Genomic DNA, 23,931 nt, shown 5'->3' on the forward strand with positions numbered 1-23,931 from the left:
CAAGGTGGCCCTTCTGCATTTGCCGCTCATCCTTTTGAGTCTGGCGATCTAAATACAAAAGCACTGGAGGCTGGGGGAGGATTTGCATTCAGATCTGACTACAAAGCGAGGTTGGAGAGGTGACTACCACTGTTCAGATGCCCTCTTACTCTTTGAGGGGACGCACACAAAAAAGAAAGTCCCCTTCCACATGAATTCAGCTCCAACAAGGGGGGTTTTGCATCCACGTTAGGACTGGACTCCTAGCTTACTGTCAGTGCCTCTCTTGTCCGCTCCCCTTTCTCACTGCCCCAGGCTGTGGCTTGACTCACCCGAGCTGCACTTGGGGCCAGTTTTCCCTGGGGGACACAGGCAGCGCCCCGTGGCTGGGTCGCAGGGCGCATCGCCGACACAGTCGCAGAGCTGCTGGCATCCCTGGCCGTACGTTCCCTCCTTGCAGGCTGTTTTGAGAGGTGAGATACAGCACACGCGCTATGAGATCTCACCTCGGGATCCGACTTGTTTCTCGGGAAGCCAGAGGAGGATGGGGTACCTGACTGACAGCGCTCGCCGCCGAACCCAGCAGGACACTGACAGCGACCGGTGGCTGGGTCACAGACTGCTCCGTGCTCGCAGTCGCAGCGCTCCCGGCAGCCAGCTCCGTGGAAACCCGGAGGACAACCTGGGACGGAGCCAGGTGGAGAGCTCATTAAAGCACGGCTGGGTGGAACTCAGGCTCTGCTGTAGGCAGCCTCTGCAGCAAAGCCTCCATCAGCCCACCAGAGAGAAGCAGCGAGCTTTTTCTCCAAGTGCCCAGACGCCTGCGGTTGTTCAGTGGCCGGGGACCAAGCCGCAGCGATGCTCAGATGCAGAGCACAACATTTCAGCCCCGAAGGGTTTGCTCAGCACCCCCACACCAAGCTGCGCAGTGGTGACTTGCACACCCAGCTGCCTTGAAACAGCACCTCTGTATCCAACAATCTCACGGAGAGAACAGAAACTACCTTCTTGCAACTACTTCTGCCGCCCGGGACGGGTTCGCTGTGAACACCAGTAAGAGTGAGCCCACCAGCGCACGCCACCACATGTGCAACTGCAGCAGGTCACACCTTTGTCCCATGGTCCTGCCCTCCAGACCAGCTTTAGAAAACAACCGCTCCTCGCAAAGCCAAAGGTTCTTCCATGGGCACAACTCACTGTGCTCGCACAGGGGCCCGTAGCGGCCGGCGGAGCAGCGGCAGGCTCCCGTCAGGGGGTCGCAGGTGGCGTTGTGCAGGCAGGCGCAGCGCAGCTGGCAGTTGGCACCGTACCTTCCCGGCGGGCATCCTGCGGGGGAGATGCAGCAGCAGAGCTGCTCAGCGGGCAGCGAGCCGGCCCCGGCCCCGCTCCTGCGCCTCAGGTCAGGCCAACAGGCACAGGTGGGGATAACAGAAACTGGACCCGGTATGAAACAGACTGAGCGAGCCCCGCAGTTACTGGGCTGGTGAAGGACAATGCACTCAAGTCAGGTTTACCTAATTCACAGGATTTCCCCGTCCACCCAAGCGCACACAAACAGGAGCCGTTGGCTGCATCACACAGCCCCCCGTTGCGGCAGGAGCAGGTCTGCTGGCAGCCCACCCCATACCGGTGCTTCTCACAGCCTGCAGGACAAGAGGCAGTGGCAGTGGGCACACAGAGCACGGCACAGTTTGGGCAGGAATGCCCAAGCACAGGCAGAGGTCTTTGGGCAAGAAAACAGGTTCCTGCTCAGGACCTTTTCCAACCCACTGCCTGAAATGCCTGCTTGCCCCAGTGCATGACCCTGCAGCTGGTATTTACCTTGCTCACAGGCGGGACCAGCTCTCCCTGGTGGGCAAACACAGTCTCCGGTGACCGGGTGACAGGTAGCACCTTCCCCGCAGGAGCACACCCCAGCACAGTCCTGGCCATAGCGACCAGCAGGGCACCCTGGCGGGAGGAAAACCTTGAGCAGCCCGGTCAATGCCAAAGCACAGCTGGCTACGTTTGAAGCCCCAGAGAGGAAAGGCTTCTCAGCGGGGAGGCAGAGGAGTCTGCAGCCCTGTCACTAGTGCACAGGGTGGCTGGCAGGCCAGGGGAAGAGCTGTTAGGTTTCCTTCTGCCGGAGCAGCAAAGCATTTTTAGCAGGGAGACAGCAATACAGTGATGGCATGATGCAAAGGCTCATGTCTCAGGCCTTTCGTAGGGGAGAAATCATTTTGGCATAAAACAAAAGGAGCAAGAAAATATTTCCATGGTTAAGACTGACAGCAGAGGACATCAGCTGCAACTGCATTCCCGCAGCGAGGCTGGCACTACGTACGCCAGCCTCCGTGCTGAAGCAGGGAGGGCATTGCTGACAGTGCAGGTTGCAAAGTGAGAGCAGGAGCTTTTTCCTGCTGATGGGCCGATGCAAGAGGCAGCCACTGGGACGCTTCTCATCTCCCACAGGGTCAGCAACCTGGCTGTGTGCAGGGTTTGCATCTGCCACAATTGACCTTCTGCTGAGGAAACTCCTGCCAGCTCATGTCCCCTCCGGCTGACCCAGGCACTCACCAGTACCGCAGTCAGCACCGACGTAGCCAGCCGGGCAGTGGCACATCCCCGTGGTAATGTCACACAGGCCCCCGTTCTTGCACTTGCATGGCCTTTCGCAGTTATGGCCGTACCAGCCAGGAGAGCACTCTGCAGAAAAAGAAAAGAAACAATGGCCTCAGTCCCTAAAAAGATGAGAAAGCAGCCCAAACACCCTGGAAAACCCCACCACATGGATTCACACAGCCATTTCATCAGACAGCTCTTGCTGGAAGCGGGTTCATGCCTGGCTGCTACAGTCGATGGGTTTCTGATCCACTTTGTAGCACAGAGCTGCTCCAAAGCACTGAACGGGTCAACCAGAAATGCATCAAGGGCACACGACTCGCATGCATCCCTTCCATGACCTGATTGTGCCAGATGTGCCCCAAACATCACAGCCAACACTAGCTCCATGCTCAGGTGCCTCTGCCCTCCCGGCAGCACACTCCGGCACCCAGGAATGTGACAGCTGGTCTTTAGCAGGAGCCGAAGACAACCCCACAAAGCATTTCTAAGTAGCCTCATGGCAAAGAAGCAACAACACCAGACAGTTTTGGACTGTTCAGAACCCCTCTGCTGAAGATATAGGTGGTAAATATCCCACAATTTAAAAGGAAAACAGCAAAAAAATCCAGCCTGAGCAGAGATGAGAATGATGTTTTGTTTAGATGAACTCCTACTTGCAAATCACTCAGCAAGAGACACTGCAGAGGTCAGAGCCTCTCGTCTGTGCGCAGGGCTGGGCTTGGACAAGGGAGCAAGAAAACGCTTGCCTGGACAGATTCAGCTCCCGAGCTGTGAGAGCTGGGCAGTGGTAAGAACAGAATGAGAGCAGACCTCAGCCGTGCTGCTGAGGACAAAGGCAACCGTGGCAAGACACCAGGGAAGACAACCCGTCCAAACCTGTGCTTCAAAGCCACTCCAGCAAGCTGGCTGCTCCCCAAGCTGAGGCTTCTCCGGCGGTCAGCCCAGCACCGTCCCCTGCGTCGGGGGTGATGGCTCGGCACTGGCGCCACCAGTGCTCCCAGCACCGCCACTGTGCTTCCAGGACGAAGCGCAGCAAACTGCAAAGGTCTGCGAAGCGGTGGAGGAATGGAGCATGGACTCACCCAGCTGGCAGGCAGGACCGTGGAAGCCAGCGGGGCAGACGCACGCCCCGGTGACTGGGTGGCACTCCTGGGTGGCTCCGGCACACTGGCAGATCTGACCACAGCCCTCACCGAAGGTCCCTGGCCGGCAGGCTGTCAGGAGAGAGGGCACCAAGGTGATCTGCTTAGCGGGAGTTATCCCACCCCTCTGTGCCAGATTTCTTTTCCCTTTTTTATTTTAAGCCAGGATTTAGGAAGTCACTTTTATGAGAGCGAAAGTTCTGCTACTCAAAACGCAAAGGGACCCACACGCAAATGGTTCCTTGACTCCGAAGACTTGGCTTGAAAGGAAAACCAAGTACTTAAAGGCATTAGATGCCTTTTACAGTGCTGGCCCTACCGACCCTCGTACTCCTGCAAGCTTCCATCCACACACAGGCATCTCAAACACAGCCCATCCTCTGGGTCAGGAATGTGCTCACATGCCTATGTCTCTTCCAGACTTGCTCATACCCACAGGAGCTCATTTTAATACTGATTTATTGCTAATCCTCTGGATAAATACATAGCTCTGATTTCCCACTTGGCTCCCTGTGCTTTGCTAACATTTTGCGGGCATGCACCCAGCTGCCAAAATGTGAGCTGCTCCTTGGCACAGCTTGCTGTTGGGGTTTTTTTTTCTTGTTGTCTTCCCCCCACCACCCCACTCCCCGCCCCCTATTTTATGTAGCAACTGCTTGACCCGTCATGTCCCAGAGCCTGTCAGCAGAACTGTGAGAGGATCGCTGCCTCCTCCGTACATTTTTCACATCCAGAGCCCGTGAAGCCCGGCGGGCAGCCGCAGCGGCCGGTGATGTGATCGCACGGCACTCCCAGGGGACAGGCACAGCGACTGGCACAGTTCTTCCCGAACGAACCCGGCAGGCAGGCTGTGGGGAAAAAAAAAAAAGAGATGTGAGTCTCCTGATGGGCTTTCAAGTTAGTGTCAATGCTTGAAAGGCATCAGAGCCCAAGAACCAGCTCCTGCCCTCAGCGCCTGGCTAGACAGCATTTTTTGCAGCAACCCAAAAGCCTCTTTCAGGCCAGGCTCTCAGATCCTCAAAACGCGTTGCCACAACTTGTAACTCTTATTAAAAACGTATTTTCTCTCCTTCCCAGACTTCAGAAGGAGCCTCAGTTTCTCCTGAGCCACGGCTGAAGGGATGCCGTGCTGCTGTGGGGATGCTGGCTCCCAAGGGATGCCGAGGGGGTGCTGGCTCCCAAGGGATGCCGAGGGGGTGCTGGCTCACCTTTCTCACAGCGCCGGCCCCTCCACCCCCGGGGGCAATCACAGGCACCAGTAACGTGATGGCATGACACGTTGTCCCCGCAGTCGCAGTGCTCTTCGCAGCGTGCCCCGAACAGCCCCTCTGGACAAGCTTCAGAGATGCAAACATGGGAGAGACAAGTTACACAAAAAAGGTGACGTGGGTCTTCTTTCACTGCAGTTTCTGTAGGCACACACTTCACACTTTCTGTCCCTTCCATGCCAGTGCTGTGACAAGGCTGGTGACATCGGCCAGCCTGCAACGGCATTATTGCTCCGGCAAGTGGCGTGGCCAGAGCCAACGGACGCTCTCGCCTTTGGTTTGGCAGCGATGGGCAGTGCGGGGAGGACGGTGGTCCCACCCTCACCCCATGGCACATATGGTGCAGGACATCAGTGCCCAGCCCTGAACGCGTGCCCACGGCTGCTGGCATGCAGGAGCACAACTGTCTCGGCAGCAGCACCGGTCACATCTGCAGAGGGTACGCGAGCGGGAGGCACCACTGGAGGTCACCTCATTCGATGTGAAAGTCTCTGTTTAGCTGCACCACATGGCTTTGCAAGTGTTATTCCTGGCACTGTTTAATGACAGCTGGGTGCCAGAAGAGTATATTTTAATCACGGCAGCAATCGTTTAGTTTTGCTGCTTCTCCCGTTGTCAGAGGCACCTGGTTTCTAAAGCAGCTGCAAAACAGAATGTGTGCAGCACCAGAATTATGCAGAAGTCGGCAACTGCAGGTGCAAAATCTATGAATCTAATTTTCACTTCTGCCTCATGAATGAATGAAAAAAAAAAAAAAAAAAAGGCAGTCAGTCCCTGTACAACTGTCCAAACAGGTTACTTGTCCACACAAGGGCCAAGTTTGTACATGCAGCTGTGGTGAGAGCGCGGCTGCACTGCGCACACAGCAAGGCGGATATTTGCACATACATGCAGTTTGAAATACAGCTCTGTGGGAAGCCAAGGAGGGGAGCCTAGATTATTTTTTTTTTTTTAAATCATATAATTTCTGCATTTGCGGGTGAGATTTTTAGTTCATTTATATTGCAATTATAAAAGTGGCCCTGCAGGTGAGCTCAGTGCAAGCAACTGTGGGTAGGGTGAGGCAGGAAAAGTCCCCGGGGTGTGATGGCCAGGACCACAGGGGCACCTGGAAGCCAAAACTTCCAAACACCCGTCTTCTATAACCTCCACCCTGGCAGAGGGACCTGGCTGCTGGGGGTTCCAGGTGCAGGGTTTTGGAAGCGCGTGCTGTGATGCTGGGAGGGGATGACGTGCCCGAGGATGCAGCACAATGCAGCTACTCGCCCTTGGCCGGCGAGGTGAGCTGGTAGCTCGACTCTGTGGCTGCCAGCCACACTGCTGGCAGCCTGTGAAGGGGGACATCCCCAGCAGGAAACCTGAGAGCACTTCGATGCGGCCAAGGGCAGCCACAGCAGCAGCTAACTGAAGCCAACAAGTAACGGCATTGGACTCGGTCGCGCCTTTTGCACCACAATATAAGGAATATGCCAGGCTGAGGTGTCATGACCCCTGAAAGGGAAGAACCTTGTGGATCTCTTCTTGGCGTGCTGATACTCAAAGTCCCTGTTGCTGTTCTTTAGTAAGGCCAACAGGCTTTTCAACACTTCCTCATAGCACAGGGATTGCCAGGGTATGTGTTACAGTTAAAGATAAGGCGAACACAGGAGCCGGCTGAATGACAGATGTAATTATTTGCTGGGGCTTAGGACCGAAGCCAGGCATTTATGGCCACCATAATACAGGGAAGTGCAGAAGAAAGAATGGAAAGGCAATGATCTTTTGTTACTATTAAAATAAACAGGCCACAGGAAGATCTTCACTCAGTATTTTGGTTTCACTGTGCAGGTAGTGGGGGGGGATTGTGGTCCTGCCTTACATCCCTGCTTGGAGCCTGCAGCTCTGCAAGGATGCCATGGGCCTGTGCCTTTGGGGACCCCATCCCTCTCCCACTGGCATGACCACAGGCTGCTGTGTGGCCTCTGTGTGCCTCATCACTTTTAGGACAGCCCTCAAAGGAAAGCCGAAAGCTCAGTGGTGGGCAAAACCAGAGCACCCACCACCAGAATCGTGGCACCCACAAGCTCCCTCTGCACGCTGAAACCCAAATTTTATGTCCTTGCTTAAACCACCCCCCCTGGTCCCCAGAACCCCTTCGTGCAGCACTGATGTACCATCAGCATGTGGTACCCATGGCCAGGACCCCGCCTTGTGCCCCCACTTACGGCTCTCGCACTTCTTGCCCGTCCAGCCAGGCTGGCAGGTGCAGTGGCCCTCCTGGCGGTCGCAGAGCCCTCCGTGATGGCACTCGCAGCGCTGCCGGCAGTCCGCCCCGTGCTGCCCCTGCGCGCACTCTGGGAGGAGGCACACGGTGAAAGGATGCCCTGACACCCAGCTCCCCGGGCATGCACGGGGAAGGACCCCGCTCTGACACGCACGGGGAAGGACCCCCACCCCCCTCACTCATGAGCTCACACCACCCGCACCACGCACGTCACTCCCCAGCGGAAGACAAATCCAAAATGGGACCCGTTTGTGGCAAAGCCCATTCTGTGGCACTGCTTAATGTGGCACCGTTACTCACCCAGCTCGCAGGCCAGCCCTGTCCACCCCTCGGGGCAGGCACAGAGTCCTGTGGCAGGGTCACACGTGCCACCGTTTTGGCAGAGGCACCGCTGGCGGCAGCTCCTCCCGTAGAAACCCACCGGGCACACTGAGGGAAAACCAGGCCAAACACCCCAGTCAGAAACCAGCTCCAAAGGCAAGCACCATGCCTCCGGCCGCCTGCCAGGGCAATAGGTGGACAGCCCGATATAAAACGAAGCCCTTATTTCTTGCGATGAGAGGCAGGGAGAGGAGCCAGCAACACCCTGAGGCTGCCGAGCTGCCTGCATAAAGACATTTGGTATTTTAACCTGCTCAGGTAAGAGTCACGGATGACACACGGGACCGGGTGCTTTTAGAGCCTCTTAGCTCTGGTGGTGGCAAATATGCAAAATAAAGGTTGGGAGAGTTCAGCAGCCAGGAGAGATGCTCCATTGGTAGCCAAAGCCTTTGGTCCCGAGCTGCAGAGCACCCTCCTCTCTGAGACCCAGACAGTGCCAGTGCTTGGCAGAGAAAAAAAGCCATTTAAGCACATGAATAATTGTTCTGTGCAGAGTTTCACTGAGCTGTGCCTAAAGGCATCACTGACTTAGTGTCAGAACGCTCAGTGCAGCGGATGAACAAGAAGTTCCTCTTATGTGCTGCTACAAAACTGCAAGTCCACGCAATTTCTGGTGCTCTCAGAGAAGGCAAATTCGGCTTCTCTCTTTGTGAATGAATCAGGAAGCACCGCACAGCTAATTACCATCTTGGTTGCAATCTGGCCTTACTATCATACTGTCTCGGCTTTTGGTAGTCACTACTCATCAAAAACTCTGACCCACCTAGAGAAATGCCGTTTTTAGCACACACACTGGCCGAGTAAGCCGGCAGTCTGAGTTAGGAAGCAGCCATAAGGTGCGTTACCTTGCTGGCACGTGGGTCCCGTCCACCCGGCTGCGCACAGGCACCGGCCGCTGACGTGGTTGCAGGTAGCGTTATTGAAGCAGTTGCACGTCTGGCTGCAGTTCTCGCCATACCTGTTCTCCTGGCACACTTCGGGGGAGCAGAAGCAGGCAAAACTGTTAGGTAGCAGGTATGAATAACACCAGCCAGACTCCTACTAACCATCCCAAATGCACTCATCCGGGAGAGGAACACACACCGGTGCGTGGCTGCTGCGGATGGCTGCCTAAGCTGGTTTTTACGGTGCTACGGGGAAACTACAGCTGTATGCTACAGATGGCTGCCAGCCGAACGTGGACACTTGTTATCGTCAGCGTTACTTCATTTTATCTATTTGGAAAGCGTTTTGCTGGATGCCCAAGCCCTCATCACATTCAGCAACAACGTGCTCAGCCAGAGCCCCCTGCAAGTCCCTCTCCAAACCCAAAAGCTTCCTTGCCACAGAGAATTAACTTCCACCCAGAGAAGCACGCACATGGGGAGCAGACCCCCAAACCTCTGGTCTGTCTGCCCCAGCAGCACAAAAGACAGTGAAAGCTCTGGCTGGAGGGCTGCTCCTGCCTCCCCCCGTCCCGTCCCCCACCACAGCAGGGGGGGCCAGGCTGTGGGGCACCTACCCTGGCCGCAGCGGGGGCCGGTCCAGCCCGGGGGACAGCGGCACTGGCCTGTTGCAGGGTCACAGTGGGCACCATTCAGGCAGTCGCAGGCTTGCCGGCACTCCAGCCCATAAAATCCATCAGGACAGGCTGTGGAAAACAAAGGAGAAATCCCCACAAAATGTCTATACGGGGAACTGGAAATCCCCCAGCAGAGAAGGGATGCCCCTTGGTAGCCTTTTGGCTGTGCCTGCATGAGAGCCACCTGTTAACAGCTCTCCCTGCAGCAAGCAGGGCAGGAGAAGATGGGATGCATGTCCGTTATGGATGGTCAAGGTAGAGGACGAAGCTGTGGTGGATCAGAGGAGCAACGGCATCACGTTTCTGACCACCAAGAGCCCAAGCAGGCTGGTGGGGGGAGCCAGAGCCCTGCACCCAGGGACCCCTTTGAGAGGCTGCTCCAAGACCCTGTGTGCAATGCGTGTATGCACATGGGTGGCCAACGCAGCTGGGCATTTACTTCTACATTTTGTTAGTTGCGGGGGGTGTGTGTGTGTGTGTTGGTTTGTTTTTGGTGGTTTTTTTCCCCTAAACCTTCTTCCTTCAGAATTAGAACCAGAGACTTAACAGCTTGCGGACACACGGTTTTCCCCATCACCATCCCGAGGGATTCTTTTTGCTGTAACAGCATAGCAAAGTCAGACAAGCAGTACAGACCCTGCCAGCAAGGAGCCCGCGGTCTGTGGGAGCTGCTGCCACTGCCTCCTCCCCGGGCACAGGGACTTACCGTGCTCACAGAAGGTTCCTCGCCAGCCTGGGCTGCAAGTACAGGCGCCGCTGACGTGGTCACAGGCAGCCCCATTGTCACACTGACACCGGTGCCGACAGCTCAGCCCAAACCATCCCTCCGGGCACTCTAGCAAGCAGAAGCAAATGAGACTGAGAAGCCTGTCCTTCCCTGGTGTCGCTGGGAAGCTGTGCTAAGGCAGGAGCTCGGGCTTTGCATGGAATAACAGTATCTGGCAGCTGCTTTTTTTATAGCAGCCAGAGAGCTCTACCCTACCCCTTACAGATGTACACCCACGTCACCCAGCCACCCTCAGGGTGGGACTGGACTGGCAGCATCACTGACAGGGCACGGGGACCGAGCTTCTGTGGCCAAACCAAGAAGCACCGTGGGAGAAATCTGCACCACAGCTTCCTCTGCTGCCTTTCCAGAGAGAAGGCAGAAGCCTCCCGGCCCGCCTCTCCAACGCCTTTCCCCTGGCAAACACATCTGTACGGCCTGGCTGGGTTTCAAGGCAGCAGGGCGGCCGGCTGGCAGCACTCACTCTTCTCGCAGCGGTTGCCCGTGTAGCCAGCTTCACAGATGCACTGCCCCGTCTCCGCGCTGCAGCTCCCGTCGCCGTTGCTGCAGTTGCAGGTGTGAGCGCAGTCGGGGCCCCAGCGACCCGTATTGCAGGCTGAAACACAGGAGGGAACCAACCCTTAGCAGCGAGCGCGCCACTGGCTCAGCTTGTCGTTGGCACAGCGCTGCCTCCTCCTCGGGGTGTTGTTCCCATTGATCACAACTACTCGCTTGGGCAGAAGGAGAAATGTGGCTGTTGGAGCTCAGAAAACCCAGTGGGACAGCGAGAGCAGGTGCTACGTTAGAACGTAGTTGATGTGAATTCATTCTGCAAGCAAGCCCACTGCAGCAAGGCAAGTGGCACCCGGTGGCACCAGCAGGACAGACTGGAGACACCTAAAGGATCTCAGATTTTTCTGGCTGGCACAGCACGATGGTGACAAGGAAGCAAAGGACGGCATAGCTTTGCACAGGTCAGCACCTTCTAGAAGCGATGGACAATGAACAGCGGGTACGATACCTCTCTGACAGTTGTGCCCCGTCCAGCCAGGTGCGCAGCTGCACGTCCCGGTCACAGGATGGCAATGCCCATCGTTCCCACAGCTGCAGCTCAGCTGGCACTCTGGGCCAAACCAGCCAGGCGGACACACTGCCAAGACAGACATGGACCGACTGCAGGCGGGTGCCGTAACACCACGGCAAAGACTTCCCTCCTGACTGACCCCAGGGGACCTGGCCATGAGCACTGATGCTCCTCGGCACAGCGTGGCGCTGAGCGGGATGAGGGGTTACGGTTTTACCTCCCATTTCTGCTGATGCCAAAGCTACTGCTGTGAGGACCAGAGGGACCTCAAGGGAAGAACCCAGCCCATGCCCTGAAGGCACACGCAGTGCCAAGCCCTGCTCTGCTGAATGTGGCGGTGCCTGGTCAGCAGCTGGATGCTCTGCTTGCTAAAGCAGCTCCTCCAGGTCCACCTAAACAAGCCTCACCCCAGCTGGAGGCAGCCACTGTGGCGTGAGGGACCCGATGGAAGACGGCACTCACCATCCTGGCAGCGGCGGCCGGTGTAGCCGGGTGGACACAGGCAGGCTCCCGTGGCAGGGTCGCAGCTGGCGTTGTTTGCACACTCAGGACAGATCTCCTGGCAGCCCAGGCCCCAGCGCCCGTCAGGGCAGGCTGCAGCATGGGCAGGGAGAGAGGACACGCAAGCCGAGGCGTAAGAGGGAAACGCTTGTTTTCTGGTGCACAGAAACGGGTTCCCTTTTCTTGTTCATACTAGCAAGGACAACAACGCTTTGTTTGTTTTATAAACAGTGTGTGAGCCCTCGTAAGTGCTATTCTGATCTCATTCCAGTACTTTCATGTCAATTTTGGATTCGCATCTACTTGTGGGGAGCTCAAGGGCTCCTTGCTCGGAAATGGTGTTGCTGGCAAAGGGTCTTCACAGCTGCTGTCACATGTTAGTCAGCATTCCCAGATCCACTTTTAGTTGCAAAGATGAAGCAGAAGGCTAAGAACTGATAGAACTGGGGCAAGAATCCTTGTCTAACTGCTACCCAGCTGCTCCAAGGCATGGTAAGCACTGTGCATGTGTAGTTTTATTGCTCAGTCAAACCACTAGGAGCAGGACATCTATCTATGGCCAATATCTTCCAGCTGCTGTAATACTATATAATCATGTACAAGTTTTAAATTTAGAATTATCTGGTTTTCCAGAAGTTAAAGAGTAATATGGTGCAGTCAATTAAAAATACACATTAGTAGAGGAAGACTCCTTTCCTGTTTTAAGGACTGCAACAACTGAAAGATCTTCATCTTTTTTTATTGCACATGTTTACTTGTACTTCCCTCAGCTTCAACAGCAGAGCCAAGCTAGCTGAGGCTATTGTTTAAGACTTACCACCAAAAGCTGCATTTTTTCTAATTTTCCATGAAGATGATTCTAATTGCAGCAGACATTTTTAAAACTAATTCTAGCAAAAGAAAAATAATGGCTAGATGCCTAAATCCCTACCTCAGCCCATTTGCTCCTGTTGCCTCCTCACCTTGGCCGCAGTCGTGTCCCGTCCAGCCCGGCAGGCAGAGGCACTGCCCCGTGCTCCGGTCGCAGGGTGCTCCCCGGCAGGAGCAGGGCTGCCGGCAGCCCGCCCCGAACTTCCCCGCCGGACACTCTGCGTTGAAAAGAGCCAGGTGAGAACCGCTCCCTCCCCAGCGACCTTCCCCAAGCGCGTATCGCTGACCAGAGCCCACACAGCAAAGGAGCCTCTGGCTGCGTAAGGAAAAGCTGAGCAGTGAAAGGTTCCTGTGCTGCAGAGGAAAACGGTGCTCACGGTCCTGGTCAGGACCCTGTCACGCACATGGGTCACCTCTAGCATTTCACCCCACTGCCTTGATTCGCCTGTCTTAGCATCGCTTCTCTGCTGTTGCTTGTCCTTTCAAAAAGCAGTTCTTCATACGAGAGCAACTGGTCACATGCCCAACAGCTGAGGCTAAAGTGGTCTCCGACCTGTGAAGGCGATTTTGCAGAACGAGCCGCTCCCTTGCCCTGCACCCCGCAGGCTGTGCCCCGGCCGTGCTGCAGCCCTGCTACAGGCACCCACCGACAGGGAACAGGACAGGGAAGACACGCTTTTGCTTTGCCTTTAGACAGATGCTCGTCCCCTGGGCCGTGACCCCAGCCGCCCTGCTCTCTCTGTGCTGGGCTGCAGCACACCAGGCTCACAGCCCCCAAACCCCGAGCATCCCTTGACTTTTATAAGATGCTGTGAGGGCTTTTTACTGCCCTGGCCAAATGTCTCCAGGATCTGGAAGCCAGCCTTTTAAGAAGCAGCAAGGCTTGCAGCGGGTACGTTGACATGAAGCAACAGAGACAGAGCATCCTCACAGGGCAGGAGGAGTAAGGACTTTTCCTTCCCCCTGCTCTGAGGTACTGCTGATGGCAGAACGCTGGGTTTGCTCTTTGTACCCCATGATACAATTTAGCAGCCAGCTAATTACGTGCAGACTGAGGGCCTCAGTCCCAAAGATCCTTAAATCCTATTTTGAGTCTCCCAGAAGAGCTCCATTGCTCGCAGTCCTTTTTGTTCACTGAAGCCAATGTTTTGTAAGGCTCTAGCAGATGCAAATACACCAGCATTCACAATGCATGGAGGAAAAGCACACCAGCGCGTAGATTTCAAGTGACACAGTGGAGTTTTTGTTATTCCTCCTCCTTGCTAATTGATGGCAGATGTTTGTCTTCACCCTTTAATAATTTCCAGATCCAAACAACAGCCAAGAGCCTACTATTTCTATACAAATATTTGTGTTATTTCCTGTGACTCCCCCCTACAGGCTTAAGCTCCTTTCTTATTCTTTTTAAAAATATCCCGAGCAAGAGCACCCAGCCCGCCGAGGCGCCGCATGGCTCTGGAGGCAGCAGCATCCCGCCACGTCGGGGGGGCTCTGGGGCTGTCGGGACCCCTGCAAGGGGGCACAAGCCCTGCAAAAGCTGCTCACACCTCTCCTCCTAATGCTATTTCAGCTCTGTTAGCACTTTCTTGCACTGGAACTTTTTGTGCCCATTTGCAGCTTTTGTTCTGACCACAGAGCAGCTATGTTCTATCAGTTGTGGTGTTATGCAAGGCAATCATGTGCTAGCAGCTTAATGAGGTTGGTTAATGGTTGTAACTTTTGGGTTGGGTGTGGATGGAGTGCTTGGTTAGACCTAAGTTAGTGCAGAAACTGCTGGGACGCTTGAAGCAAAATTCAGGTGCTGACCCTCACAAGCCTCTTAATGCAGTCTGTCTTCAAGGGCGGACTTCATTAGTCCAACCTTTTGCATTTTCTGCTGGATCCAAGCAGTTGAAGTGTGATTCGGAAGGAAGCAACCTCACAAGAGGAGGAGGAGGTTGGCTTTTCAATCGTTGGGCAGCTCTGAGGCTGGCAAAAGTTGTTATTTTCCAGGAACCGTGCTCATGTTTTGTAATCATCCCCTCGTGTCAGTGACTCACTGCCTTTAGGTTCGCCCAAAACACCTTTGTTCAAAGGCAAACTCTCTGACACCCCAACCATCTTCCGGGATCTTGAAAAGCTGCGGTCTCGGAGCCCGAGCGTCAGCTGCACGCACAGAGCTGCGCAGTTCAGTACTGGCATACACAAAGAGCAGAAAACTGCTCGGAGGTTCATGCAGAGGCAGGAGTTCAAACCCTAATGTAAATGGAGGGTAAAGTTTTCTGCTTGCAGATCAAATAGAGTTTCAATATGGAATAGCGAATGGAATGGAAAATATGATACTGTTCTGCTGGGCACTGATTGCCTGGAAGGAACAAGATATCAAGGGGGGTGAAAGATAATTATCACCCAGCTGTGCAGGTTCTGCCCGCTAATTTAACGTATTGATCTATCACCTTCATCTACAAAAGCCGAGATGCCCAAGTAGCAGGATAAAGTAAGACCTTGTTCTCCTTTTCTGAATAAGGCTCATTATGCTTCCCTGCCTCAAAGAGAGTGCAGTACTTTACACCGACCTGCAACGGCAGCTCGTGTGTCCTCTAAAGGCATTTCAGCTCCTCGTGCATTTGCTCAACTGCACTGGGCCAGGGGGCAGAGCACGGGAGGAATTCTGGAAGCCCTTTGGTGTTGTTTTGTGAAGAAAAAGATGGTATGTGTGAGGAATCATGAGTTTACAGCACGCTCCGGGTGGCCTGGCACGGCCCCTGCCTTACCTTGGTCACAGTTCTCGCCATGGTAGCCCCGGGGACACTCCTTCCAGCACTCTCCGGTGACGTGGTCACAGGACACTTCGGGAGGGCAGCTACATTTCTTCTTGCAGCCATCCCCGTAATAGCCAGGGTCGCAGTCTGTTAACAATCATAATGAAAAAGAAAGAACATCTGGCATTACTCACTCGACCCTGGAAGAGCAGGCAGCCCCAGCTCGCAGTGATGGGCACCCACCAGCACCCTCCCGAGCTGACAGCTGGGCACAGCAGGATGGATGAGGTCCACCGTCCACACGCACAGGCACTCCCACCCAGCTGTGCAGGTTCTGCCCGCTAATTTCACGTGACTAAGTTTTGTTCTTAAGTTAAACAAGAGGTGAGACGCCTTCCAAGGGTGGAAAGTGAGCTGAGCTACTCCCCCCAGAAAACCAGCTAGGAAAAAAGAGGCTGCGGGAGGAGGAAGGGCGATGCTCTGTGAATGCTTCTCGGCAACTCACTCATCTCACAGCGCTTGCCATGGTAGCCAGGCTTGCATCGGCAGGAGCCATCCCTCTTGTCGCAGTCCTGCGTGTTCTGCTGCACGCAGCGGCACTCCTCCGAGCAGCCGGGGCCGAACGCCCACTTCGGGCAAGCTGGGGGCAGAGGGGAAGAGCTGGTCAGTGACCCGCGAGGCTAAATCACACCCGGCAAGGGACATCAGCTTTGTCACCAACACCGGCCCTTGCCAGGGGTGGTACCTAGAAAAGGCTGTAATCTAAGAGTAATTTCTCTCATAAAAAAGGCAAGGACAAGCATACCTAAATGGCAGTACCGTCCGTACAGGCCAGGATCGCACAGACAGGCTCCGTAAATCCGATGGCAACGACCCCGGTTGGCACAGTTGCACTTTTTCCTGCATTGTTTCCCAAAAAATCCTTTTGGGCACCCTAGTAATAGAGAGAGGATTTTCTGGGAAGATGAGCGGATTTCAGCCTGTCATTTTCTTTCCGGCACACCACAGAAAACGCAGCAAAATCAAAGCTGTACAACACCAGAAATGAACCTAGGCAAAGGACGCAGCGAGTGTCGCAAAGGTGGCCGGCTTCTTTTCTGACCAGGAGCGCGCTTGTGCCATCAGGTAACAGTAAGAGCGAGCAGGTCCCTGCACCGGCTCAAAATAGGATTGCTTCAGTATCTGGCACTCCTGTCCTTGCACCCAGTGGCACAGCGCATTTCGCTTGCTGCCTCTCTCCAGCCATACGAGGTGCCTCGAGGGCACCCGTCAGCTCGGCACCCCGCTTGAAATGGGAATGCTGGTCGTGCCAGAAGCCTACCCTGCAGGGCGCTGGGGAGGGAAGTTTGTCATACATCAGAAAGTAATCCACGAGGCTGTTCCTATTGGTAAGTAACAGTGATATTTGCACTATTAAAGGAATAAATTTACTGTCCTTTCTCTGTTATGCTAAAGATCTCACTATTAGAAGCACATAGCAGCCAGACTGTGTCAGCAGAAAGCTCCGGCCACCATCTGTCCAGGCAGCATGTGCCTCCTCCCGTACAAAAAGAACAGCACAGACAGTTTAAGCGGAGGAAATGCCACCCTGGGACACCAGATCAGTTCTTTGTTGTTTATTTTAAACCTACCTTCCTGTTTTCTCTCTGTATCCCTCAATCACCTCCTTCCTACTGAAAGAAAAGGTTGGGGTATCTCTCACATTCATTTACATTCTGCTTTGGTCCCCTCCAGTAATAGTTCCCATATGCTCCTAACCACTTGTCTAAAGTCGTTTTGTCTCAGGCTCTTACAGGCTCATTTTTTCTGTGTTTTCACATTATGTCCCCCAGATTTTAACTCTTTGGGAGCAAGAAACAAATACCAACAGCCAGTGACAGCTCTGTTGGGTACTTTGGGTAACTACTGTTGTCACAACTTTTCAATCCTTTGGTTTTTCTTCAGCAGAAGAAACCTCCGCGATTCTGTACATTCACCACTGAACGTCCGCTTTCGACTTCCTTTTCTGTGTCACGGTGTAATATGGACAGATGGCTGCCCGCGGTCATTGCTGGGGACTGCAAAGGTCTTCCAGTGCAAAGACAAGGCACACTACCTGGAGCACCACTTTGTGGGTGAAGAATCCCCTTTATCATCTTTTCCTTATTAAAACAACATTTTTCCACGCAAGACTAGGTGACCCAGCGAGTCAGATGGAGCAGGGATGTGTCAGAGCCACTTGTGCTGGGATGGTTCCACAAAAGAGTTAGAAGATGCTTTCAGTGAACAGCTACAAAGGGACCGGTGTAAGGCATTCCATGGAAAACACTTGAAGGGTTCAGAGAAGCACAACGGGAACATCAAAGAGTGGCGTCAGAGATGGCTGTAAGAGCCATTTATCAAATTACAGCAAACGCTCTACTAATGCGTTGAAACAGAAATGAGCTACTGCCGCAGGCTGGGGAACATCACTTGCAACTGGCAGCTCAGGAATATTGCCATTTTCTTGCAGGAAAACGTTTTAGGAAGAAAACTGCAAGGGAGGCCCCTGTGTTTGGTGCCGGATTTTGGGACCCCACAGAGGTGCCATCCTGGCGAGGTGAGACACCCCGTGCCCCACCAGGTCCCTGCGCCTCGCCACGGCTGTGGTGCGCAGGAAGGGGACAGCGATGGAGAGCTGTGGGCTTACCGTCTTGGCAGAGCTCGCCAGCCACCCCGGGTGGGCAGCGGCAGGCACCCGTGGCGGGGTCGCAGGTGCCGCCGTTCTGGCAGCGGCACGCCAGGCTGCAGTTCCTCCCGAAGGTGCCGGCTGGGCAAGCTGGGGCGAGAGAGAGAGGCGAGGCTCAGGTGGCTGCCGCAGCCCCGCATGCAGCCACTGCCTCCCTGCATCCCGCAGCAGGGGCCAGAAGAGCCGTCTCGCCCGCTGCCCTCCAGCATCACTCACTCTGGTTGCAGAGGATGCCGGTCCAGCCTGCCGGACAGTCGCAGCTGGTCTCCTCTGCGTTGCACGTGGCTCCGTTTTGGCAGTCCTCACACGTCAGGCTGCAGTCAGGGCCGAACGTGTGCTCCAGGCAGACTGCAACGAGAGGCACTGCGGGTGAGGGGCCCTCCCCAAGCCTGCCTCAGCATCTCGGGGACTTTGGGCAGAGAACCCCCACCATGTTCAGGCTGTGGCAAAGCTAACGCACCTGTGCTGTAACACAGGTTCTGTGTACACAAACAAGGCACTCGACACAGGCAAATAAACAACCCAGCATGCATGGTTAATTCTGAAGACTTCCAGGCAAGTTATGCCAGCTACCACTGCTGCAAAATGCCCACCAAATTTTTCTGAAAGCGTGTGCTCTCCTCTTGCTTCCATCTCTTCCTCCTCATCTTCATAGTCATCATTAAAGAGCTGGGTAAATTCATCTCGCAGGATTGCGACATGAGGGATGGGGCGGATAACGGGGCGCCGACTATCCAGAGCTTCCACAGGGTCCTCTATAGCTAGGGAGGCAGTCACAGAGATGACAGTGTCAGAGTGGGAGAAGAGACAAGATCTCTAAGAGGTGAACGGTAGGACAGAACCTCTGTAATAGGAAAGGGAAAGCAGAAGTATCTATACAGGGGCGGCGCATCTGGTTTGGCATGGTTGGCACCACTGATCTCTCTCTGTATTGACGCCTCCAACATTTTTGCAATTTGTTTGCTTGTTTTGGCTAGAATAAGCACGGGCCAGCTAAGTGACTTCAAAATCTATGGGTGAAGCTTTGATCTCAACCTTGACACAGCTCTGGCTTCTCAGGATCCTGAGCTCGCACGCATCCCATCACCTTTGCCTTGCTGTCATTCTGCCCAGACCGCTCAGCTTCTTTGGGTTTTCAGACAACTTAACTCTTTCGTGGAAAATTAAACAAGACCACCCATCTAACAAAACGAAGCATTTCAGCTTGGTTCTCCTTTCGGAAGGAGTATCTATCAGGTATGGCTAAAGGTTTCCTTCCCTTGTGGGGTTAAAAATCGGGCAGCCAAGGGAAGCACAGGCACCCTTGGGAGCCGGGGCAGGTGCTGCAGAGCCAGAGCTGGTAAAAGCCAGAGGGGCTGGAGGATGCTCAGGCATTTTGCCAGAGCAGTGAGGTACTGAGTGCTGCTCTTCTGGATCCAGCCTTCGGGAAGCCTCTCCAGGAACCTGGACAACACTGCTGGGGGTCATCAGATGGAGTGACGTGGTGGCTGCCCTAAGTAAATTGGGTAATAGTGTGTTTGGTGGTGGGATAAAGGCACTACTGCTTAAAAAAACCAATCATCTGTTATTTCTTACAAGGAAAAACCGTAGAGGCTGGCGACCGTGGAAAGGACTCCAGTACTTAGGTTAACACAGAGCTCTCGCCGCGCTGAGAGCTGAACGTGGCTGAAATAGGACTGGCCCTGTCAGGGGAAAGCTTTCTGCTGGTGGTGCGAGTCATTTCCACTGCTATCAGTAGTAAGTGCTGTGGAAAAGGTGGTGTGCAGGGCTAAAGAGCTCAAGCCCACGCTGTCCGGGCTGCGTGTGGGGGGCTGTGCTGGGGGGCAGCCTGCTGCTCGACCATGAGGCAGCGCAGGCGTCGCACTTACAGACACAGCTCCTTCGGTCCTCATCCAGCCTGTGTCCGATCTCACAGCCGCACTGGAAAGACCCTAGCTGGTTCTGGCATATGTGTTCACATCCACCGTTATCTGAAGAGCACTCATCCACATCTGAAAAACATGGGATATGGCAGTGTAATGAGAGCGGAGCCTCTGTACAGGACCCGGGGGCAGATATATTCCTGTCCACAGGTCAGCAAGCAGGTTGGTGGCATCCTCACCACTAGTTATGTCAAGCCACCTGACTCTAAAAATTGAGTGAAACCATCCAAAGTGACTGAGGGAGCCCTGGGTTTCAGTACCATATGCTGAGTTTCAGTTCATGTCTCCCACTAATTTTGTAGAAACAGGTAGGTCAGCTTGGATTTTCACCTGGGAAATATTACGGAGAACTTTGGTAGTGAGAACAACTCATTAGGAGGAACAGCCCCACATTGTTACTGCTAAGAAGGCAACTCATCAGAGAGCTGACAGGAAAACTGGCACAAGCTGGGAGAAATGGGAAGAAACACCTGGCTGTTTGAAACCAGGTAGGACAATTCCTGGTTTTCTTAAAAGCTTGTGTTAGTCACTGTCTTAGCATATTTTCTACAGACACATTTATTTTCCTGTATCTCTTGGGTGAAAATGATGGGCAATGTTAGCCTCTGGGGTTGAACATAAATTGATTTCTGTGAATTAATGGAGTCAGACCTGGACCAACTCCCTTGGAATTCGAACTGGGATAACGCCATGTGTTTAAAAGCCCCATCGCTACTCTTCAGTTGTGCTGGACTAGCATATGGGTTAGAATAGCTGAGTTGCCTTAGCTCTAAGCAAACTGAGGAGGCTGACAAAACACAGAAAACCAGGATTAGTGGAACCTGTTCCGTGTATCTCTCTTGCCTTGCGGCGAGGCTGAGGACCGTGGCGTTGCTGGTTTACTTGCGGGAATCCAGCTAGATATTTCTGCTTACCATCACACCCGCAGCCGTCCGTGCTGAGCCTGTATCCAGCATAGCAGGCACACTCGTAGCCTCCAGGATAATTGTAACAGTCTTGCTGACAGCAGTGAGAACCATCGTCACATTCATTGATATCTAAACAAAAAACGAAGGGCACTGGATGTTAACGCATGTCTAGCTTTGCAGTGGCGATAATACTTGTTAAAACTGCTCCGTGACTAGTTCTGGGAAGATTTTACTGATCTGACTGCCAAACCCTGAGCTAGTAGTCTTGTTTTCCTCTTGAAATGAGTGAGGCTTATGTTAATGGATCATCCTCTGCAATGTGCTCCCCAGCCAAGGAGGAGTCCTGAATCCTAGAGGCCTGTGGGAAGATAATTGTGATTTTCAGCTCAAGACTGTTGTTAAAGGCTTTGTGTACTTACAAACAGGGGGAAGATTCCAACTGTAATACTGGCTCTTGTTTCTGATTTACCCTGTTAAAAATACTGATGCTGAGTTTGGAGATGGTTGAGGTCTGCATGGTTCCTACAAACTGAGTGAAGTCTCTGAAGGATCTAGATAACCTGGAGAAAGCAGAGCTCCTGCAGCTTGAAATTTCAAGCCCCTTGTATTTATGGGACTCCATTTGTCTGCTGTGAAGTGGAATTACTGCAGTGCCCATGCAGTAGAGGGGTTTGTGAAGCATCCCCCTACCAGTGGAGGAGGCTGGACCAAGGAGGTATCTAGCAGGAAAACAAAGAGCACTGCTGGGCTACAGAAAGTTTACCAGGCGTCGTAGCATGCAAAGGAATAATGATCTTTCAGGGTAGACTTCAGTTCAGGTCCTGGCTTTTTTGCTCCCATCTCGTGATGCTATATGGAGACAGCTCCTACTGCTTCCTCAGAGCCACGGAGGAAAGCCAGTATCCTGAGGATTTTGGGTCCCTCTCCTCCAGCACAGGAATTGCCCCTCTGCACAAGAACTGTGGGTGCCCGCGGCAGCCTGCTGAGGAGCGAATCCATCCCTAACAGATGCCCTGGACAGCTGTGCCCCTTGAAAACTGCAGGAAGAAGGTGGTACTGAACAAAGACGGAACAAATTCAAGAATTACTTCCTGGGTAAGATGAACTGCAACTCTACACTGCATGGAAATATGTGAGTATGGTTTTGCATCACTAAACACTGTCAGCCTTTGCTAGCAGCCTCTTATTTGCTGGTTTTATAGAAAGTACAGGTATATCTGTCTCTAGGTATAAGTGCCTCAAACTAACCTGCAGGAAGGGCACCAGGGTTTCTTACAGCTTTGGACTGCCTGAAGGATGGAAACATTCCCCCAGCCTTGCTGGGCAAGCCTGAGCCACAGCCCTATCATGAGCACAGACCTAAACCACAGCCCTATCGTAAGCAAGGTGTAAACCATAGCCCTATTGTGAGCACAGACGTAAACGACAGCCTGACACACCGGTGCAGTAAATGTCTGGCTACTGAGCATTACAGTGGGATTCTGACTAGGTTATTTGCTGCAAGGGGCTCAGTAATGCAATAGAAAGTGCATGCCTCAGCTGTGTAGCATTTACAGAGCTCGAGGTGCATTTCACCTTTACCTCTCCATCAACACATATTTATAGAACCGGATGGGGCTGAACTATGTAGCTTGGCTTGCACATAGTGACTCATCCACATCAGTCATTTACTCAAATTACACGGAGATAACAGGCAGGATGGTACATTTTGAGTATCATCCCTTCCAGATGTAGGCTTATAGGCGTCTGAGATGCTAGTCTCCGTATCTGCCAATGCTGCCTTAGATCAGTTTCAGCAGGCACGAATTAACTAGCCCTGAAGTCAAGAGTTAGTGTCCAGGGAGGTCCTTGAGCACAGCTTTGAGGATTCCAAGCACAGCAGTATCTCACCTCCTGTCCCTTTGCATCTGTTTCTAGCCTGGTTAACTTTTTTGTAGTGCACATACACAAAGTAGCTAACACACGGAGGTCCTCATCGTTACGAGATGTACTTGTAAAGACAAGATTATGTACCTTTTCCCTTGCCTTACCAGTGCATGTCTTCTGGTCCTCTTCGAGCCGATAGCCAAAGTTACAGGTACAGACTGGGCCAGAGCTGGTGTGGTGGCACGTATGGGAACAGCCACCGTTGCTGGCTTCACAACTGTTCACAATCTCCATTTCTATCCCTGGAAAAGGCACACCGGTTAGGATCCTGCAGCATGCGCTGCACATCTGTCTGTACATACTGGCTGCCCCAGCCTTCCCTCGGTGCTGCCCTCAAGCAGGTACCCACACGGCAGCTTCCAGCCCAGCTCCTCGCACGCACATTTGTGTGCAAACAGCCCTGCTGAGAAGTGCTCCACAGTGGGGGAAGGATGAAAATAGTTTTGCACAGAGGCCACCGTTGGGCTGGGAAGTGATGTATAAAAATAAATGGATGGATCCCAGGCAACGCCCCACGTAGCCTCTTAGGGACAGACTGGCGGAGCAGGCTCTGGACAATCTCTGAGATGAACCAGACTGCAGACAAAACTGCTCCCATTCCTGACAAGCTGCAGTATGTGCTGCCAACTGAAAGTTGGCTCGGTCTTTGTGAGTACAGAGCTGTTCTGATGCCAGCTAGAAATGGGAGCAGCAGAATGCAGCTAACTACGGAAACATCCAGATGCCTACAGCTAGAAATGTTAGTTACTGACACGTCAAAAATGGTAGGCGCAAACATCAATAGCAGCCATATATCTTCTTAGCTTGGCAAAGTTTATGTAAACTTGTCTAGTCAATTAAGCTTTCTTAAACTAAAAAGAACTTGTACCATGGAGCTTTGACTCAGTCCTGAACCTCAGGAAAATAATTTCTGCCTTCAAGAACATTTTTGAGTTTTTGGTGTGTTCAGACCCAAGGAGGATGAAAGAAGGGGAGCTTGATCCTTCCCAATGGATCTGTGTGCGTCAAAACCAAAAGCTGTGCCCTGGTGGAAGACTATCTTCCAGATTTCACACCATGAATATAGTCTATCTTTCCTTTTCTCATTAATGCAAGAACAACCAGAGTTTTGCATTAGAAACATGCTAGAAGGGGCAAGGAGAAACACTTCCCATACAAGAACGCTACTTAATTCTATAGCTGGCACCTAAGTAGAGGTATTGTCGATGTTATGGCAATGAGTCGTGACAACTGGAGAAGCCACGTCTAAACATGAGTGGGGCTTTGTGCTTCCACTGTCCCTGATGTCAAGTGACCCTCCAGGGTTGG

General features: G+C 53.3%; 1 protein-coding gene across 2 annotated transcripts in view; it reads right to left on the reverse strand.

Moving 5' to 3' along the window:
• Positions 1-23,931, reverse strand: part of MEGF6 (multiple EGF like domains 6) — a 106,374-nt gene that overhangs the window by 2,470 nt on the left and 79,973 nt on the right. For both annotated transcript variants that reach the window (XM_040585881.1, XM_040585880.1), the window contains 27 exons: positions 22,728-22,865; positions 20,704-20,826; positions 19,736-19,858; positions 18,461-18,628; positions 18,084-18,215; positions 17,829-17,957; positions 15,966-16,094; positions 15,666-15,800; positions 15,173-15,307; positions 12,512-12,637; positions 11,511-11,642; positions 10,986-11,114; positions 10,449-10,580; positions 9,905-10,033; positions 9,139-9,267; positions 8,483-8,611; positions 7,557-7,685; positions 7,198-7,326; positions 4,934-5,062; positions 4,445-4,573; positions 3,666-3,797; positions 2,536-2,664; positions 1,801-1,929; positions 1,494-1,622; positions 1,177-1,305; positions 533-661; positions 312-440 (listed from right to left, as the gene is read on the reverse strand). In XM_040585881.1, the coding sequence (XP_040441815.1) occupies positions 312-440; positions 533-661; positions 1,177-1,305; positions 1,494-1,622; positions 1,801-1,929; positions 2,536-2,664; positions 3,666-3,797; positions 4,445-4,573; positions 4,934-5,062; positions 7,198-7,326; positions 7,557-7,685; positions 8,483-8,611; positions 9,139-9,267; positions 9,905-10,033; positions 10,449-10,580; positions 10,986-11,114; positions 11,511-11,642; positions 12,512-12,637; positions 15,173-15,307; positions 15,666-15,800; positions 15,966-16,094; positions 17,829-17,957; positions 18,084-18,215; positions 18,461-18,628; positions 19,736-19,858; positions 20,704-20,826; positions 22,728-22,865 (3,540 nt within the window). The remainder of the gene's footprint in view (positions 1-311; positions 441-532; positions 662-1,176; positions 1,306-1,493; positions 1,623-1,800; positions 1,930-2,535; positions 2,665-3,665; positions 3,798-4,444; positions 4,574-4,933; positions 5,063-7,197; positions 7,327-7,556; positions 7,686-8,482; positions 8,612-9,138; positions 9,268-9,904; positions 10,034-10,448; positions 10,581-10,985; positions 11,115-11,510; positions 11,643-12,511; positions 12,638-15,172; positions 15,308-15,665; positions 15,801-15,965; positions 16,095-17,828; positions 17,958-18,083; positions 18,216-18,460; positions 18,629-19,735; positions 19,859-20,703; positions 20,827-22,727; positions 22,866-23,931) is intronic.

This window comes from Falco naumanni, chromosome 3 (genome assembly GCF_017639655.2).
Source record: "Falco naumanni isolate bFalNau1 chromosome 3, bFalNau1.pat, whole genome shotgun sequence".
NCBI lineage: Eukaryota > Metazoa > Chordata > Aves > Falconiformes > Falconidae > Falco > Falco naumanni.